The sequence below is a fragment of the Passer montanus genome, unplaced genomic scaffold (assembly GCF_014805655.1).
Source record: "Passer montanus isolate IOZ18808 unplaced genomic scaffold, ASM1480565v1 scaffold2, whole genome shotgun sequence".
Lineage (NCBI taxonomy): Eukaryota > Metazoa > Chordata > Aves > Passeriformes > Passeridae > Passer > Passer montanus.
In genome coordinates, this window is record NW_024366591.1 from 18,520,304 (window position 1) to 18,539,717 (window position 19,414).

The window sequence follows — 19,414 nt, forward strand, 5'->3', positions numbered from 1 at the left end:
TCTCTGCCCAGTCAACTCAAGATCAGTCCTGCAGTTTGTTTGCCTTTGCTTTGGTTGCCTGCCTTTGTCTGTCTCTAACTTATCTGGCTAAACTGAGGTGTTCATGACTCATTCTGATTCCAAAGCTAACATAGGATAGGTAAACCTGCTAAGATAATACTAAGTACTAGTTCATTAAAATTTAGTAGCTTAGTAATGCAAAGAGTAAGAACAGATTCCATAAGCATTTATTTTATGTAATCCATATAAAACATATTTTCACACACTACTGATTTTAATATATCTCTTGCCAATGCTACTCTAACTCACAGGAAGGTGACACACACTATAATTTAGAAATTCACATATTTAGAGCTCTGTAAATCACATGGAAGCCCTTTGAAAATTTTCTAAGTTTCATCCTACCTTTGATCTTAATTCAATAAATTTTGGATACTGGGCCACACAATCTCTAATAAGGTAACTGTATAAGTTTCCCCAGTGGCAGAATATGGCTGCAGGCACTAGCCCTTTCCATGTCACATGTCAAGACAGCTGATAAGTGTGCATATCCAGCTCCAGGGCTTCCCAGAAACTATGCACACACTATTCAAGAAATCAGGTGGGCAAGAGCTAAACACCACTCCCAATGACTTGATGCAGCCTGCCTCTATCCATCAAAGCAGACAGCTGATAAGTGTGCATATCCAGCTCCAGGGCTTCCCAGAAACTATGCACACACTATTCAAGAAATCAGGCGGGCAAGAGCTAAACACCACGCCTTGATGCAGCCTGCCTCTAGCCATCAAAGAGCTGTGGGCATCACCAAGCTCTTCTCATCTGTCATTATTCTTCCAGGGGGAATAAAGGGCCCCAACTCTTCCCTACTACAACAAAATACATATCATAGGTAACATCTGAAAAAAATATGCCCAGGACTACAGTACCATCTGTTTCAAAAACCCCATGGGCTTTGCAAGAGACAGACTAAAAGAATCACCTTAGTGGGCAATAAGCAAGTTGTATGTTCACTAGGTGGAGTGTGATTTTTCCTACTAACAATAAAATATATTTACAACTACATGATTAATATGAACAGACAAACAGATCATGCTTCATAACAAAATGATTTTTTAAAATGTATTAAGACTGGAAAATATCATCCAATCAATTTGGCAACCTATGAAATTTTTCATGTCATACTTCATGAATTACCTTTCCTAAGACATCAGTGAATATTTATATTGATTTCTTCACACATAAATAGTCTACTATGATTACTCTAAACTCTAGACTGTAGGTTCCTTTTAAAACTTTTACTTGAGTCACAACAGCATGTCTGTTTTTGAAAGTTCACTTTCTAATATCACCTCTACGTAGTAATAATTGCATTACGTAACTGACATAATTATATCCTGCTCAATATACAGCACACTCCTCCTCCCAACCCCCAGCTGTGCTGCATTATTAATAAAGACACGAAAAACAACAGTTCCAGATAAAATCCTTCTAGTATGTCACAGATATATTCATGAATAATGGCAGTGGAAGCATCTTTGGAAGTTACTCTTCAAGAACGATCACAAATCACTCCAGATTTACCATGGCTTGCAAACAGCTTCTAGTGATGACAATTCCACAATCTTCCTAGGAAATTTATTTCAGTTGCCATCCATACTTAAGGTTCTTTTCTCCTAACATCTATTAAGCTCTAACCTGAATTCTTTCTCCTGCAACTTAAAAGTCAATGTCCTGTCACATCCTAAGCAATGAGGAGAACCATTTTTTTATCATACTTCTACATAACCAAAGGAATAAATGTAACTCTCTCAGCATCATCCTCTCTAACTAAAACAAACCCTAGCCTTTTAAAAGTTATCTGAGGTCATGAGAGGGAAGGGGAAGAGAAGGAATAAATTCTTGTGATTAAGAAAACTGCCAGTTTTAGTAATGGGTTCTCTGTTTTTGAGAAAAATAAAAGGGAAGGCATTCAGGAAATCAAAACAGAAATATCCAAAACATTTCTCAATTTAACAACCTAACCTATCCATTGTTAGGAAAGAAATACCTGAGGAAACACAGTATCTTTCATTATATTGCCTGCCTCACTCCATGCACCATCAGGACTATTAGGAAGGAGAGTGAGTTCTCCAGTAAAAGCAACATGCTCAAGCAATTAAATACATGCCACTTCTGATCTACAGTAACAGTTTACACTGATGCTAACAGGATTTAACAATTTTTGTACACATCATAAATATTGTCTGTGATGTCTTCCAAATATGTGAAGATTTCACTTCACAGAAATCATCACTCAAATCTGAGAAGAATAATCAGATCAAATCTGGTTTCTGAATGGATTTTTAAAGCCCTATTTGTCATAGTTCAGTGCCCCTCATTAAGAATAGGTTTCTTTTTACAATTTTTGCACAGCACAAAGCACACAATTTGTTGAATTGCTATCCTGCATCTAACCAAGCAATGCTGCAAGGAGAAATGTACTGTTGTGAAGGGTTTGGTTTGACTGTGTTAGTCCTGCTGGCAGAATACAAACTGAAAACAGAGATTCTGAAGAACAATTTTATGTATAAGCATGTGAAAAAAATAAGGTTGTAGAAAAAAACCTGGGAAGATACCATCTTAAAATACAGTGCCTCCCAAAAAAAAAAAAAATCAAATATTGGATCTCTCAGTGGACATTTTCTCCTTTTCAAACTCCACCCTACAGATCTGCCTTTATTAAACTGATGACATAGCTGTGTTCACAACCACAAGATGAAGAGACAGATGCAGATTACTGGACTCAAGCTCACTCAGCAGACAGCCTCACGTATCAAAAGTCACAACAGCAGTAAAATTTAGTAGATGTTTTATCAGAAGAAAAAGATAACTCTCCTTTAAAACTCTGCTGTCATCAAATAAAGAAAAAGGTTTGTTTATGGATGAATTTTTGCTTAAAGAAAATTCCAGAATTCCAGTGGAACCTGCCAGTACGAGAATCCATGGCATTCAGCTGCTTTAACAGGACATGCTCCTCATTCACTCCACCACTGCTGCAATCCCTTCAGTGTCCTGTGGGCCTTTGCTTTAAATGAGGGCAGTCAGTGGCACAATATTATATATGAAGGGTCAGTAGTTCTGAAATGCATTCACTCCCATTGCTCAGAAAGACAGCTGGACACAGTGACCTTCAGAAAAAGGTTCATCTTTTTTCCCAGGCTTTGTGCAAGAAAAATAAACTGAAAATGGCAGGGAGCCCTCATAACTAGCTGAGGAAGCAGCCAGTGCCAATCTTACTGCAAAAAAATCCTACCCCAAGTCAGACTGGAATAATAAATAACAACAAACAGCAAAGCAAAAGTAGTTTTGCTTCTCCACCCTGACAGCTGTTTAGTATTAACTAGGTTTTGAGCCTGCTCACCAACAGCTGAAAAAAATCTCTAATGGAACAAAAATGTTCATCCAGCATGTCTGTCACACACAGACACACACCTCTGAGTTGCCTGTAGTCTGATCAACACCTGACCCTCTTAAAACTACTACTTACAGTCAAACACTACTTTGATGTATTTATTCTTTTTTCATCCATATTAGACCAGAGCTGTTACTGGAGAACCAAGCTGATCTCCTCAGTTTCTTCCACTGGTAAATGAACTTTAGTCCACTTCCATCAACACAAGCTGTCTACTCAAAAGGTAGAGTCATCTTACAAACTGAAAATAAATTTAGAACTATGATATATGACCAAAGCTGAAGCAGTAAGTTTTCTGCACCAACAAAACAAAACAAAATTAATACTTAATGCTGATATATAAAAAGCACAAATGAAAGCTGATTGTCAGAATCAGAACACAGGAATTATGTTGGAAGTAATGACAAAAAATGATAGCAAGCAAGAAGGTTCTGAAGTACTGCAATATGAAAATCAAACCCAGTCAATACAGGGCTGGTGTAATTATCAAACTATCTGCATTACATTACCTTGTGAAGAATAGCGTCTTAAGCACATAAAATGGTCACAAAATGAAAAGTGTAAACACTAAAAACCATTGCATCATGGACCTTGCTAACCTACATTTGCTATGAATTCCATGTCATCAAGACCTAGGCAGTTTCACTGGTCACTTTCATACACCACATATTTCACACCTGATGTGTACTTAAATCAAACAGCAGCACTTGTGTAACTTGCTTAGAACTCTGACTGAAAAGCAGTTTCAGTATTTAGGGTTACAAAGTAGAGATTGTATTTTTATTCCTACACAAGCAGCATTTAGCCACAAGAGATCAAGTATTCTGTACAATGCATTAGGCACCATGTTAAAAACAGGTGATGCATCGAGCCACCTTGTTTCATACAGCAGAGCAGAACACCCAATTCCATTCATTCACAAATGTACTCTGTTGCCTGCAAAGCACATCTCCCAGTTTCTTCCAGTAACTACACTGTTGAGCAGAAGAGGCAGTGCTGCCCCTTTTATGGCTCTCTGAAAAGACCCAGAGGAAGAAGCATCAATCTGCAGAACGTAACAGTAAAGAACCAGCACATGCAAGGTGTTAGCACTACAAGAGAAGAGAAGGGAAGATAATGATTTGGAAGGGAGTATGTGGAAAAGAACAGAAATAGTGCCTGTTTTGGAACTTACTGGTCTAATACTTACACACAGAAAAGCTATTCTAAAACAAACTGTAAGACTGCTACATTGAAGACTGCCAAAAAGAAATAAAATACCAGCATGCCTGTAGAAGTTGAATTTGATACTCTTCTGCCAGGCTCCCCTTCTTCTGTCATATGCCTTTTAGTTTTAAGACCTCCACTTCAAATTACTCCAGAAAATCCTGCTTCCCTTACACCTTTAGGTGGGACAGTTCTGGAGATGAACTGGAGTTCACACAAAGATGATTTCTGCATAATAACACTGTACAGAACCTGAGATTGCAGAAACTGGAAGGCAAGTAGTGAATTAAGCAATTTAAAGAGTTTCTTCATTTATGCTGCCTACAGCCACAGGTGAAAGCAGCCCCACAGAGCAGAGCTTAATTCCCAAAACCAGCTGTGCTACCAGACTCGTGGTTAGGCTGGCTTTGCTCAAAACTGTAATTTCAGGGAAGAAGTTCTGCCTTGCTCTCAGAGAGGCATGTCCAGCAGAGGCACAGGTATCAAATTTTACTTGCTAAAAATCAAGTTCTTGGCAAATGTCAGTACTTTTATGAAGACAACACAACACACATCTTAGAGACACCACCACACTTGCAGAGTCCTGCCTATGTACAACCAAGAGTCAGAATAATCCGCTATCTCTTCTACACGTAACCTGCAAGCCAGTCTCCCAGGTCTCTCTCTCACCATTGTCATACTGGAAGTCAACAAAAGAACAATGCCGGTCAGAACTACAGAGCTTCCCTGTCATGAAAGATTAACACAAGAGAAATCAAGAATGGTAAGAAAAGGGAAGAGTACTGGACTGAAAGGAAAAAAAAAAAAAACACACAAAAAATAATTTGAAACGTCGAAGCACTACTAGAATAGCTGTGCATTACAGCTCACTTTCTTGACCCACTCTTAAAACAATTGTATAAACAACCAAACTCCAAAGGAGTCAAATAACAAAGTTCTATGTCTCATGTTATCATTCCCAGCATTCTTAACTCTGCACTGATGAAGCAAGACTGTCAGCATTTCATCACGTCTTGTCAACATTTTGTATCTATTCACACCTATTTTTCATATGCTTATCTCCTACTTTCAGGCTCTGAGGAGAGAGGGATGTTGATATGACACAATATGCATAAGCAACTTAAGAGTACAATCCAACTATGTCTACAGTATTGGATACAGTAACAACTGAAAAATCCAGCATGCACATTCAAAGTTACTACTGCCTTACCTATAGGTACTAACTAAATATGGAAACAAAACAACTTTCCCTTGAGTATATGAAATGTATTTCCAGAAGCAAATACTACAGCAGTTCAGTTCTTCACTTCTTGTTCCCCCTCAACCCCCAACTCTTCTGCATGTATTGAACAACCTTCCAAAACTGTCCATCTTTTCATCAGAATATGAGGACAAGTATAGCTGGCCTAGGGTTGCACTCATTCTGAATGAATAACTCCAAAACTGTCCATCTTTTCATCAGAATATGAGGACAAGTATAGCTGGCCTCTATTATTCTGAATGAATAATAGAACTATGCAACTCTTATCTGTGGGGATCAGCTTCAGTAACAAATTATACACTCTCCAAATTTCTGACATTTACTGGGCAGTCAGATATAACACTTATAATAAAGCTGAAATTAAAATATTATTATATGTGATGGTATTATTTCAATAAAATGTCACTTCTTTTGTATTGAACTAAGAAGCAACAAACTTTTGATCTCCTTTTGCAAAAAGCATTTCTTTGTTGCAACAGCAAGAACCAGTGCCAACAACTGTTTATAAAAGTTTCAGAACAGAAAATAAACTTACTTTCACCAAGAACAGTCAACCACTGGATAAATGCACCTTCAGACTATCATTCAGCAACCTGAACTATTGGTTAAAGTTTTCTAGGATGCAATAATAGAAAGGTATGTGCATTGGGAAGGGCATGTTTACCTTTCACTGGAGTTGGATATCAGCCCATAACAGTCTCACTTACTGAGACTCAAGTATGTCAGTTGTTTTTCACAAATCAGACTGTTTGGATTCTCACATTCATAGTCAATTACCTGTTTCCGAAACTCTTCTCGAATATGAGCTGAGTAAAAAAGCAAAATTATTTTACTCCACCCAGTCCTTGTAGGCTTTCCTCTGCAATGTCTTTCTGCCCCCTACAACACTACTTGTGATATACTCAAGTATTGGAAATGAGATTCCAGCTTTCAGAGGCTAGTATTAAAAACAATGCAGAGTGCATCTTGATCCTAAAAGAGTCTGTGGAGGAAAAAAACCCATATTCTACTCTAAAGATGAACACTGATCTCATCAGTGATGAGAAGTCTCAAAGCCTCCACACCTCAAGGTGAAGAAAGCCTTCTGAGCTTTGGGTCTTGTAAAAGAATGATTACCCTTTCAAGGTCTTAAATGGAATTATATTAATCTCTGTCAGATTTCAGTCCACAGCTTCTTCCCCGTCTTCTGCTCTATAGACAATTCCTTCTGCTCTAATTAGCTTTAGGTGTCTTATTTAACAAAATCAATTTAAAGGCCATTTTTAAATCGCACTGTGAATAGAGACATACACTCCAACAGTCTCTTGCATGCAGCTGTTCAGATTTCCATTAGTTAATGGAAATCATCCCTCCTACAACCTCCTAAGTTGAAAGTTTCAACGTTTACAATAGTAAAGAAACCATCAAAACAAAACCCCCACCCAAGCAGGCAACTAAATGGGACTGTGAGGAAACATGCTATTCCCTATGCTGTTTGCTATCTCAGCTGAAGCCAGGAGAAATGGCAAGGATTGACAGTACTCCCATCCTGGTTCAGTTTAGCATATTTTGAGCTAACTCAGCTGTTTTTATAAAGACTAAAGTCAAGAAGCATTCATGGAGCTTTCCATAGGCTCTGCTATCAAATGCAATACCATACATTGGCTCTGCAGTCTGGAAATGGGAGACACAGACTACCCAATAAATGATGCAGGAAGAAACACTGCTTCAGTTACCGCCCCTGCTGTGTTACAAATTGGATGTCTTTTTAAAAAAATCAGAAAATCTCTAAGACATGAACAACTAAGGGGTGCTGTTTGAAAGATGCTGCAGTTCAAGTCCTACAAACTACAACCCAGTTACTTCAGAAATAAAGTATGGTTAAAAAGTCCAAACTCTGTACATTTTCATTAAGCAACTAAGATGTTCTGTTCACACCCTCACAGACGCCAAAGAGCCAAGACTACTTAACAAATTTCCTGAAGCTGGGATACAGTTCCAAATCACAGTGGAGATGATCTCTCAACCTCCTGCGTCCCACTAGTAATAACATTTTTTCTGAATTTTCAGATTCAGCCCAGTGATTTAAAGCAGCAAAAAGTTTTTCTTTGTGTGGGCAGAAGGGAAGGACAGTCTTTGTGCAGGAAGGGAACTCCCTGAAGTGGCTCATCATTGGGTGGGAAAAACAGCAGAAGACAAAAGAAGTGACATCAGAGGTGTGGAGAAGGGAAGAGGCGAGTCTGTCCTCTTCAGCACTCTACAACCATCAGATTAATCTTCCTGCAATGGAGACTTGTAAACAGAAAGGAAACTAGGATGCTCCTATAAAATACTCTCAAGTTTTGTTTGAATTCTTGAGCAGAATGTCAACTTCTGGCCTCCCAAACAAAGCAGGCAGGTCTACAGACATGAAGTTCACTCTAGAAAAACAGTGCTTTGGATATGTGGTATGGGAAGATGTTCCCCTTGGCTTTCACCAGCCTTGAAGAAACTTAATTCTTATAGCTGCTATGGAACATAGAGATTCACATATATTTTGCTTCAATAAAATACACTCTCTATCATTTAAGATTTCCTCTCTTATTATTTCATTTCCAGTTTTTAATCCAGAACTGGACACCTGCCTTGCTGGAATTATTTACACATATAATTTTTTTAAGCAAATCACCCTTTAAAGGGAGCTTGGACTAATCTGACATATCTAGGGTGTTTTCCATTCCCCAACGATAACTAATCCAGCTTTAACAGCTTTTCAGACAAACCATTTCATTCATATCTAGCAGTTTAGAAGCTGGAACACGCTACCATTTAAGGTACAGAAGCTGATCTGAAGCTGGTTTTGTCAAGTAGCAAGCTCAAGGAGGAAGGTGAACCTGCAGGATCTGAAGGACTGTTTGACCTGGCTCAAGCACTAGGAGACAGATCCCATGATTTCACATATCTGCATAATGATATAGGCAAACTATGCAGATTACAGCGGGGAGAAAAAAAAAGATTATTCTCATTTTTTATGGCTATGGAAAGGAAAAAATTAAGTCTTTCAACTTTACTGCCTTCAAACCCCTTCTACAGTAAGAGTGATCTTAGCCTATTTAAAGTGAACAAGTGTCTAGGAATATTGATGGAAGGAGAGAAAAGTTTACAAAAGCAAGACTAAGGCAACCTGATGAACATATAACACTGCTGGAACAACTGTATATAGAGACATTCTTCTGTATGAAATTTATTAAACTTAGTGCTGTTATTTATAAGAAAAGAAAATAGTAACTATAATTCAGCAAAAGCCAGATGAATAATAGAAGGCAAAGCTTGGTGAGGAACAGCAGAAAAAAAAACAGGAAAAGAACCTCGAAAAACGGTTAGAAAATGCTCTTTGAACTGAGAAAGCCACAGTCAAATGCGAGAAAAGAGAAGGGTCAGAAAGAACAGCTATGACTTTCACTTTTGTTAGATTTAGACTTCAGGTTCACATTTTACTACTAGATAAAACTGAAGGTCTCAAAGTATGCAGGTGATAAATGAGTCATCAAAAGAAGATTAAAATTACCTTGTCAGATGAAAAACATCTTGCTTTGCTGTGTTATGGTAAGTTCTCTGATTTTCACAGATAACACAGAGCAGCTGAGGTAGGATAGGAACTCTGAAAATTCAGTCTAACTTCTCCAGATCAAAGCAGGGTCAGCTAGAGGAGACTGCTCAGGTCTATATCTGGTTGGTTTTCAGTGTGTCCATAATCTCACTGGGCAACCTATGCCCATGCCAAATCATCCTCACAGCAAAAAAACCCCAAAACCTTACAAATCAAAACAAAACAGGCAAGCACATGAAAAAAAAAAAAAGAAATAACCAAGAAACCCCACCCTTCTTTCTTCTGTTTTAAAGGTAATTTATTTTGTGTCTTATCATTGAATACAACTGAGAAGGGTCCAAGGCTCTGTTTTTCATTTCCTCTCCCCAGTCAGGTACTTATTAAATAGGATTCCCCCACGAGCTTTCTCTTCTCCAAACTAATGCACTGAAGCAAATGAGAAGTGAATATCCTCTTTTAACCATGCACTCCAATCTTTGGTATCACACCATGCAGCACACTTCGTGAACCCATCTACCCTGACTAATGATAGAGTTTACTTGCTGTTCCCACACCCAGTGCCTTTCAGCCCTGGAAAGAGTTCAAATCATGTTAAATAATAAAAGTATCTTTAAAACTCTATTTTTCCTCACATAGACACTTATGAGCTTCAACTCTAAGGCAACCACACTCAAGAAGCAAGTTTATTAATGAGTTATAGTGCTAACGAGAGACAAGTCACAGCTATTCTAGCTTTTACTTTTCTTTGTAGTGCTTTTAACTGCTCTACACAGCTCCAAATAAGGAATTCTAACTCTTCCATATACTAACTGAAACTAGAAAGCTCTTTTTGCTAATAGAAGTGTTTACTAAGGAACATGCAGAGATGTGCCATGAAAACCCACACCATGTACACAAACAAGCATGCCAGCAAAATTTAAGTACAGGCTGATCTGACATTTGCTTCTCTGCCCAGAATCATGGCATTCGTAACCAGTGGGGTACCTCACAATCACAATGGACATGCAAGCTCCTGATACAGACAGTGATATACAGTCCAAAAAAGAGGGGATACAAAATTTATCAAAATCAGAGAAATTTTGTATGGGTACTCCTTTTGCAAGGTGGTGGGAAGAGGAAGCTTCCAACTCTGGAGCATGTTTTTAATCTACATTCATAATTTGTAGTATTATACTAAGTATTTATGTTAAAATACTAGTAAATTCTAATATATGTTCCTTGCTCTTAAGAGCTGATATATATTGATCATATGTACAAGAAATGTATACTAAAGCCTTCAAACGATTTTCATAGATTCATTCAATGCAGACAGTGTAAAAACATTATCTTGCACTTAAACTAAAAAATTCACTTCAGATTTTGTATACATCAGCTTATGAGTTCATGTTTTCGGTTTTCAGTTTGATTTTCAGCATTCTATTTGATTTGTTTCAAAATTTATTGTTTTAAATAAGAGTAAAATTTATAGAAGCAGCTGAACTGACTGCATATTTACTACAACAAGTGCACATTGCCAGTATTTGTTGCAGTAAGCAACTTCAGGGGACAGCAGGGGTGAAAAAACATAAAACAAAACCAGCTGTGATCTCATTAACCGAGCTCATTATGTAAGACCTGATTAGGCACCATCCCACATTAATGTGAATAAACCCTATGGACACTGATGAAATGGAAGTGATCACACACAGAATTGTATCATCATATATAATCATATAGCACTACAGCACACTGTCAGCTTAGCAGCTGAAGTTCTAGGATCCATTTGGGTAAGAGCTCCACTGATGCACACTGCAGAAAGGCCCCTTTGCCTTTTCACTGCCATAGGAGCTGGAGCTCAAATACAAACAGAAACCACACAGTAAGGGACAAGGCGTGTGTCTCCCCAAACTGAAACTTCAAAACAACTTCAGCATCCTTCCTTACGTATGTTTTATGTTAGTATCATTTAGTACTTCTGCAACGTGACAAACATAAACAATTTTATTTGGGGCTATTACATACAGGCTTCACCTTGATTTCTCAAATTGTCTCTTTGATTTGTAAAAAATTGATCTACTTTACAGTTTTGTATTAAGTTCTGAAAAACAAATGAGCTGTAACTATACGAAGTTGAATAAACTTTTGGTAGTTCCAGCTGACTTCAGGAGATTTTCCCCTTTTCTCCATCAGCTTTGCCACATGAAAGATAAACTGCACTGCTTGAACTTGCACTTGCACTATGTGCAAGCCTTTACTAGTAGCCTGCACCCAAAGTGATCATCAGCTACTACAGCCTCACTTGCAAGAACAACCTAGCAGGATAAGAACAATTTCCTAGATAAAGCTGTTCAATTTTTTAAGCAATTTTTCAAAATGTTCCAGTATTTTAAGCTGGTGTTGTAGGGTTTTTTGAAGCAAGCATGCAGCTTAGAAAGTTAAAAATATTCTCAGATTTCTCCTCTTCTGCAGCAATTTTCACTTTCTCCTTAATTAGTTCATGTTTGAGTGCTACAGTCAACAGTTCAATGCTGCACCAGAATGGAGAGACCATTTCCATTAGAAACTTAAGTAGTTAAAGACCCCAGCAAACTAAAAAAGTAAAACTTAGGTGCTAAAATCTACAAAAAAACCCAGATATTTTTTACTATGGTATTTTGCCATCCCTCCCCCTGCCCAGACTCAGAAGAAAATTTCTTGGTCATCCAGATCCACTGAGATACTTTGTTTTGTATGAAATGCCATTTACAAAATAATAATGCAACATGACAGCTATGACAGAAATTAAATCATATAGCAACAAAGGTATTTTTTGCATAATTAGTCCAATTTTCAACATGAATTAAACAAATACTTCACATGAACCTAAACATATAACATGATTCCTGAGAAACCAGCTTGAAAAAACACCATCTTTCCTTGAAAACACAAATGAAAATTCCTGCAGAGTTGATATGAGAAGACTTCCAGATAGCCACATGACAATACCAGTCTTCCAAGAAGAACAGACAGAGATTTCAGTAGTGTAAACTTATTTAACACGACTACAGTAGTCTCCAAAGATACATTTTATACCTTCAACACACATCCATTCAGACAAAGGGACAACAGCACCTACTCAGGGAAGGATGAAATAAAACAGGCATAATATGCACATATCAACAATGGAAACCTCAAACTTTTCAATGATAAATTAAGATAGATTGTATCAAACAACTGTCACAAGATTACAAGTCAAAACTCATTCTGGAGATTCAAGATGTAGAGAAGTATTAGCCACAGCATTTGTAAACATTTGAATCTATACATACATACACACATGTATCTCTGTGTGTATATATATATATATACGCACACACACACATAAAAAAACTAAGAACTATTAAAATTACCTTTTTCCACCTTCTCTGGAATGAATATAAATTATTCCAGGTAAGGATTTATGCCTATCTACAACACTTATGGTGAGCCTAGAAATCACCCACCACCAGTGACTGAATTTCCCAAGGCTTTGGGTGGCAAAGTTGACTGTTAATATTACATTTCTCTCTGAAGATGCATGTGTATTAATGATTCAAAGCTACACAATAATTTTCTCAAGGTCCCCAAATGATACAGTATCTGAGAAGCCAACATCTTATTTACACCACTATAGTCCCTATTTTTATTTCCCTGCACCTCCCCAAAGAAAAGATGGAAATATAAGTAGAAAAATTTTTAAACGTGTTCAAAACTTCTCCATGAAACAGCAGATAAAGGCCATGAACTGAATTAAAAAAAAAAACCAAAAAAACGCAGCCAAAACAAAAACAAAACAAAACCAACAAAAAACAACAAACCAAACACCCTCATAAAGAAAGAAAAAAAAACTGCTTTGAAAAGCAGGTTAGTGTTACAAAACCACTAAAAGTTTCTGCAGTTTCAAGGGAAGTAAAGACACAACTTCTGAAAACATAAGAGGTTATCCTTCCTTCTGTTATGCTCACAGAATTTTACTCTGAAAAACGAAGCACTTAATCATTGTCCATTTCCACGTAAATAGATCTAGCCTTGAAAAAGAGAAGTGCATGATCTAATATCAAATTCCATTAGTTAATTGCTGGGCAGAATGATTTCAATTTCTATCATACAATTCACTCAAAATAAGTTTACAAGTTTATACTGACATATCTGCTCAGTGATGTGCTACTTTTGAGATATGGTAGTACAAAACTACTCTCTTTTGCCCAGGGAGAAACTTCAGCAGACACACTTGCTCAGATCACTGAGAAACTTTGGAGATTCTTATTTTGTAACAAAGAAAAGTCCCTCGTCAAGAAAGAAGTTTTAGATATACTTAGTACATGGGAGATATTTGATTCTGACAGTTAATATTCTCAGGGTAATTAAGTGCAAAGAATAAACATTCTGCTTGGAATGCATACTGTCCCTTAGAAAGCATTTGCTCAATACAAAGCATAAATCCTAAAGATTAGACTTACTATATTACATGTCTTTTTCACTAAGTTATCAGAGATGCATGACAAAATAAGGAACAGAAATATTCCTCTGGTTTAATTTTATTGACAGGTTTAAGAAAAAAAACCAAACAACAAAGTAAAACTGGGTAAAAAGAACACTACTCAACACTGCACTCACCTATGTCACCATGCACAAGTAGGCAGTGACTGCCTTCCACATAAAAAAGGATGCAGTTCTCTCATTGAATAACTTTAGTTTATATACTATGATTTTTGCTTTAAAATCCATTTTGATATCTTCAACTAGAAATGCCCTACAAGTTTAGAGCAGCCTCTAACAGCTGAAGTTGGATTGGTAGCACTTTCTTCTAAGAACTCATATTTTAAGGACAGGGTCATCAAGTGACACAAGTAATTTACTTGTCTTAAGAGCAGGGAACAAAGATAAAGGAGGTTACTAGAGGAACATTCCACCTACTTGGCATATAATATCATGCTAAAAGACCACCTCTTGCAAGAGCAGAAAAGACCTGCCATAAGATGAGAAGGGCTGTTGATACCACAGTGAAAATGCTCAGCTTACTGACATCACTGTTTACACACAGAGGTTTGTCGCAGTGAGCAGCAAGTTACACCACTCCACCACAGAAGTTCAATATTGAACAATCCACACACAGCATCAGAAAGTGTGACTCATGAATGTCCTCCAGTCACACCGGTTTGCAAAGTGGGAGGCATGGAGCAGGTTGCCAGCAACTGCGAGAGCACAGAAATCAATGGTTTGTACACACGTATGCACATAAACAGCCTCAGTTTAAATAATTTTCCAGCATACATCTTTTGCAAGAAAATGCAATTACACAAATGCTCACTAAAAAAAAATTAAAAAATTAAAAATGTCAAGTGTTAGTTAGCTCAAAACAAACAAACTACAAAACCCTCCAGCTTGCTGAATCAGTACAAGCGTCAAATGGTATCAGAAGTGATAGAGCTCTGATTCACATTTACAGAGAAAAAAGCTGCACTGCTTCAGCCCTTCCAGCATCCTACCATCTGTTTCAACCTTCTTCCACAGCCACTCACCCTGCAAATAAGTTGACAGAAGAAAACATGACTGTGCCGGAGTCAATTCAGTTCAGTCGGCATCTTCCCTTAAACCCACGTTTTATGGGAAGTTTAATTTGCCTGCCTGAGCTGAAGCAGCCCAGGTGCAGATATGTTCCTTCCTGCTACCTGCCCAGCGAGACCCAAGAGGAAAGGGAGCACCCAGGGGCAACTCACAGTAGCAACATAGCTGAGGTCATCAGCCACCTCTCTGGAACTTGTGATCTTGGGCATCCACATGAGATTTGCCATTTAACAATATGTTTGTTCTACAAATCCTACTGTGTTAAATGTGTCAATCTCCGTTTTGCTTTCCTGTAATCTACAGAAACAGGACCCCAAATGACCATGAGCACAAAAGGCTCTTATTTCTTTTGAATATGTACACCTAGCTAAGTGCAGTAAGTATGAAGTATGTTAGTTCTGCCTCTATTGCACAAATAAAGGACTTCACATACATGTAAATGCAATGGTTGAACTGGCTACACACAGCAACAGATCTGCCCTTCAGTTACAGATGCTATCTTTGCTCTGTGGAATTTGTTTTCTAAGCTTTAAATGCAGCTACCTTGATAAATGAGTGCTAAATAGTTTGGAAAAATATACATCTCCGTATACTGGAGCAAGGCAAAGGAAAAAACCAAAATGCAACACAAGGCAGAATTACAAGAAAAAAAGAAGAAACAGCTAAATAACCCAAGGTTAGGGTTAGAAAAATAGTTTCAAGGTAGAGTAACATCGCCACATTTCAAAGACAAATTCAGTAATTTGTGGTGTCTCATCTTGAGCAATTTAAAATAGGCATCATTCTTAAGAAAACCTCAGCACAGCATCCCTCTTAGGACCCATAAGTGCTTGCAATCATTCATGTTACATTTAATAAACAAGTTACAGAAATAAAACTGCTTGTTATTTGCAATCTCATCCTTTGGAAAGGGAGGGAAACAGGACTTATAAATATTTTACCTGCTTGAAAACTCATGGTTTGCTGTATTTCTTTTAAGCAAATTCTGGCTTATCTCTTTGAAAATGAAAAAGAACAGTGAAATGATAAAAGGAAGAAGTGGTGATGTACTTTGAGTATATGAAAGATAAAAGTCAACAGAGAGGAAGGAATAAAACCGGTTGAAAGCAGGACCTGCAGAAAGTAGGCAGGAAAAAAAGCACAAAAGCATAAATATAAAGAAACAAAGATTACAAAGGCATGACTCGATGTCAAAAGCTATACAGGTCAAGATGCGTGACATACATTTGCTTTTGGAGACACAGGATTTGCTGACTCTGGGAAATGTATTTCTTCCCTGAAGAGTATTCCAAAGCACATGAGATACAGCTCTGGAGGTATGGATGTAAAGAGTAAAATAGAAGGGAGGGAAATCACACTGAATGAACAAACGAAGCCAAAGTATAAAGGGCAACTGTTTATGTTAGCATGATGCTTTCCAAGGAATTAGCTGTCAAAGTAATCTTTCCTACTTCCCCCACTTCCCTGTAACTAGGGAATGATTTGAACCGACCATGAGTACCCATTTTCAAGTTTCCAAAACCAAAGGGAACAAAATAATTTATTTCCACTGTAGCAAAAAAACCCAAACATTTCCAAGAACATACAGGATACCTTCCTCTTCAATGGCAGTTTGACCTTACGTTTCAGACACACAGGGCACACCTTCATTTAAAAACCACTGTGCTCCACAGGCACATGAAGGATGGAAAGACATTTCTGTCATATTAAATAAATGGCTGGTTAATGAGGAACGCCATAATCAAACCAGCCAATAATGGCAGTGACACTTAACACTCAGGATGTTATCACTGATCAATAAATAGTAACTTTACACTACTAGGAACAGACACAAGTAAAAACTGCTTGAAAGTAACACTCTTCATTAAGAGACTCCCCTCTTTCTAACATTAACAACTCTCTGCAGTTTAACTACCACAGACATACTGAAACCATTCTCACAGTCTTTAGATTTGGGGTTTAATTAGCCTTCAGAGAATGAGTAATAATTTTTCAATGCAAGGGCTTTCTAAAGACCAAAATCTACCTTATCATTACAAAAATGAAATACCATTGTCACCTTCTACTTTGATTTTCCTTAGCAGTGCAAGTGATACCAGAATGACCCAAGATCAGTACACACACAGAGAATTAATACAGTTCTGTTATATAAAGCCCAAGATTCCTCCCTGCTTCAAGACTGCCAGTAAGAATAAGCACCAAGTATATATGAAAATCCTTGACTAAAAATCTTGTCAATCACATATGGTTACACTGCAAATATTCTCCAATACACAATGGAAGTTGCAGAATTCAACTCTGGTAGAGCATGTAGCTCACAGAAGTGATGAAATCAGAAGGTGATGAACAGCTAGCAGCTCATCCTGTTTTAGCAGTTCTGAATCATGCAGCTGCAAAGAAAATTTATCTCTGAAAGATCAAAGTATTAAAACATATAAAAAAATTGCAAATGGTGGCTTAATAAATCAGTTGTACAATCCTGATTATAGAACATTACACTTCAAATCCTACATTTACATTCTGGGATCTGCACGGAGTCCAGCAGGCTTCAGAGGCTGTGCTGAAGGTGATGAGACTGCACACAGACAGCAGTGTCAGCCCACATAGAAAAGCTTTCCAAAAGCTTAATCATGGCAAACAGAAGAGAGTAGCACCCAGTCCTAATGCAATATGATCACACTATTAAAGGTTACACCTTTAACAACTGTTTTAAACCAGCAAAGTAAACACACTTGCAGAGTGGATACCGTCATTGTCTGTGTTATTTCAACTACTCAAATGATACTCAAGCCGCTTCATAATGTCTGCAGAAGATTCACATTTGATCTGGAGCCCGCTAATGACAATTCATCTATTGAGCTCACATATGCATTTAGCTACTGGTTACCTGCTGAGCTTTTTTACCTTCTTTACTGCTATCGCTATTGTTAAGATGATCTGCACTTAACAGGTACAATTTAGGGTTTGTTAATGCCCTTATCTTCTTGCTTGAAGACACCAAGTAATGAGTGACCTTTGGTTTTCCACTGTAGTGCTTAGCAAAACAATTTCTGGAGGCACCAATGAAGCTTAGTTATAAATAATAGTTCTTATTACTGCAGAAAAGAAAACTAATTTGAAGATATTTTACTGCCACAAGTCAAACCACAGTAATTTAAAGCAGGCAAAGGAGCACTAACCCTTTAAGATAACTTAATTATTCTTATAGGAAGTGTTTTAGCAGTGTGAACTTCTTTGTACTTAGTTCCTAAATAAAAGTAAGTAAAGAAAAGTTACACAATATTGCTCACATCAAGTGCCTAACTCTTTATTGCCATGTGTAGTTAATTTAACTACTACAACATAAGAGCAAAAATCAGTATATTTGATTTGCTGTCACTGTGTGTTCACTTTATACAGATGAAAAGGACTCCACAGCTACAGAGAAAAAGGCCCTAGAAGGATGCCAGAAGCTTACTTTAAAAAATACAGTCAAAACCCCCAAAGCAAATGTAGCTTAAACTAAGACTAAACTCCCATACAAGTTATTGCAAAGAAAAAGTAATGCTGTTACCTAGTGGTGGAAAGCTAGGTACATGCAAAATTGTACAGCTCTTTTTTTTCTCACTTCAAATTCTCATCTACAGGCTATTAAAATGATGTCAAGAGAAAACAAAATCATTCCAGATTATTCTACTAATGAAAAGTACTGTTTTTCTTGCATTCGGTTCTGTGACAAAGAGTCAGTATTTTTGCATGTGTCAGTTTTGATTCTCAGAGTAATTGACAGATGAGGAGCCTCATCATTTCCTGGTCATCCCAAACCTGCTGTTTTACACTCCTCTTTCAACACCAGCAAGAGCTGGAAACCTGTGGTATAAAAGCAACTTCAATTCTCATTAGTTTTCCACAGAGTATGATAACCCAAACTGTACTGTGCACTCCTCAGCATCTTATCAGATGGTATTTTCAATCACATAAATCAATATTGGTGGAATTCAGTCAGCATTCTCTCCTAAATAAAAACGTTAATTTTGCTTTCAGCCAGAAAATTAATAACTAGAGGAGGAGAAGGAATACACGAAGACTTTAAAGTCACTTACTCAAATGCAAAGAAGAGTCCACTGGTGACCAAGATGAGAACAAGAGTCAGGTAGAAGACTCCAGTCTGTCGAGCCATCATGATCCTCCCATTGCAGAAGAATTTGTTTCTTCCAGGAAAAACCTCCCATTTTCTCTTGGGAACTGATTTCTTTTTCTTATGGGGAGACTCCATGGGAGACGAAGAGCTGTGTGTGCTGATCTGACTGTATTCACAGTCTTTCATGGGCCCACTACCACCTCCAGGAGTCATCAAGAAAGAGTAAAATGTGGGGAGAACCCC

The 19,414-nt window shown here is 37.5% G+C and overlaps 1 protein-coding gene across 4 annotated transcripts in view; it reads right to left on the reverse strand.

Moving 5' to 3' along the window:
- Positions 1-19,414, reverse strand: part of ZDHHC14 (zinc finger DHHC-type palmitoyltransferase 14) — a 93,245-nt gene extending 73,831 nt beyond the window's left edge. For all 4 annotated transcript variants that reach the window (XM_039707089.1, XM_039707087.1, XM_039707088.1 and 1 more), the window contains exon 1: positions 19,134-19,414. In XM_039707089.1, coding sequence (XP_039563023.1) covers positions 19,134-19,384 — 251 coding nt within the window. In that variant the 5' untranslated portion in view covers positions 19,385-19,414. The remainder of the gene's footprint in view (positions 1-19,133) is intronic.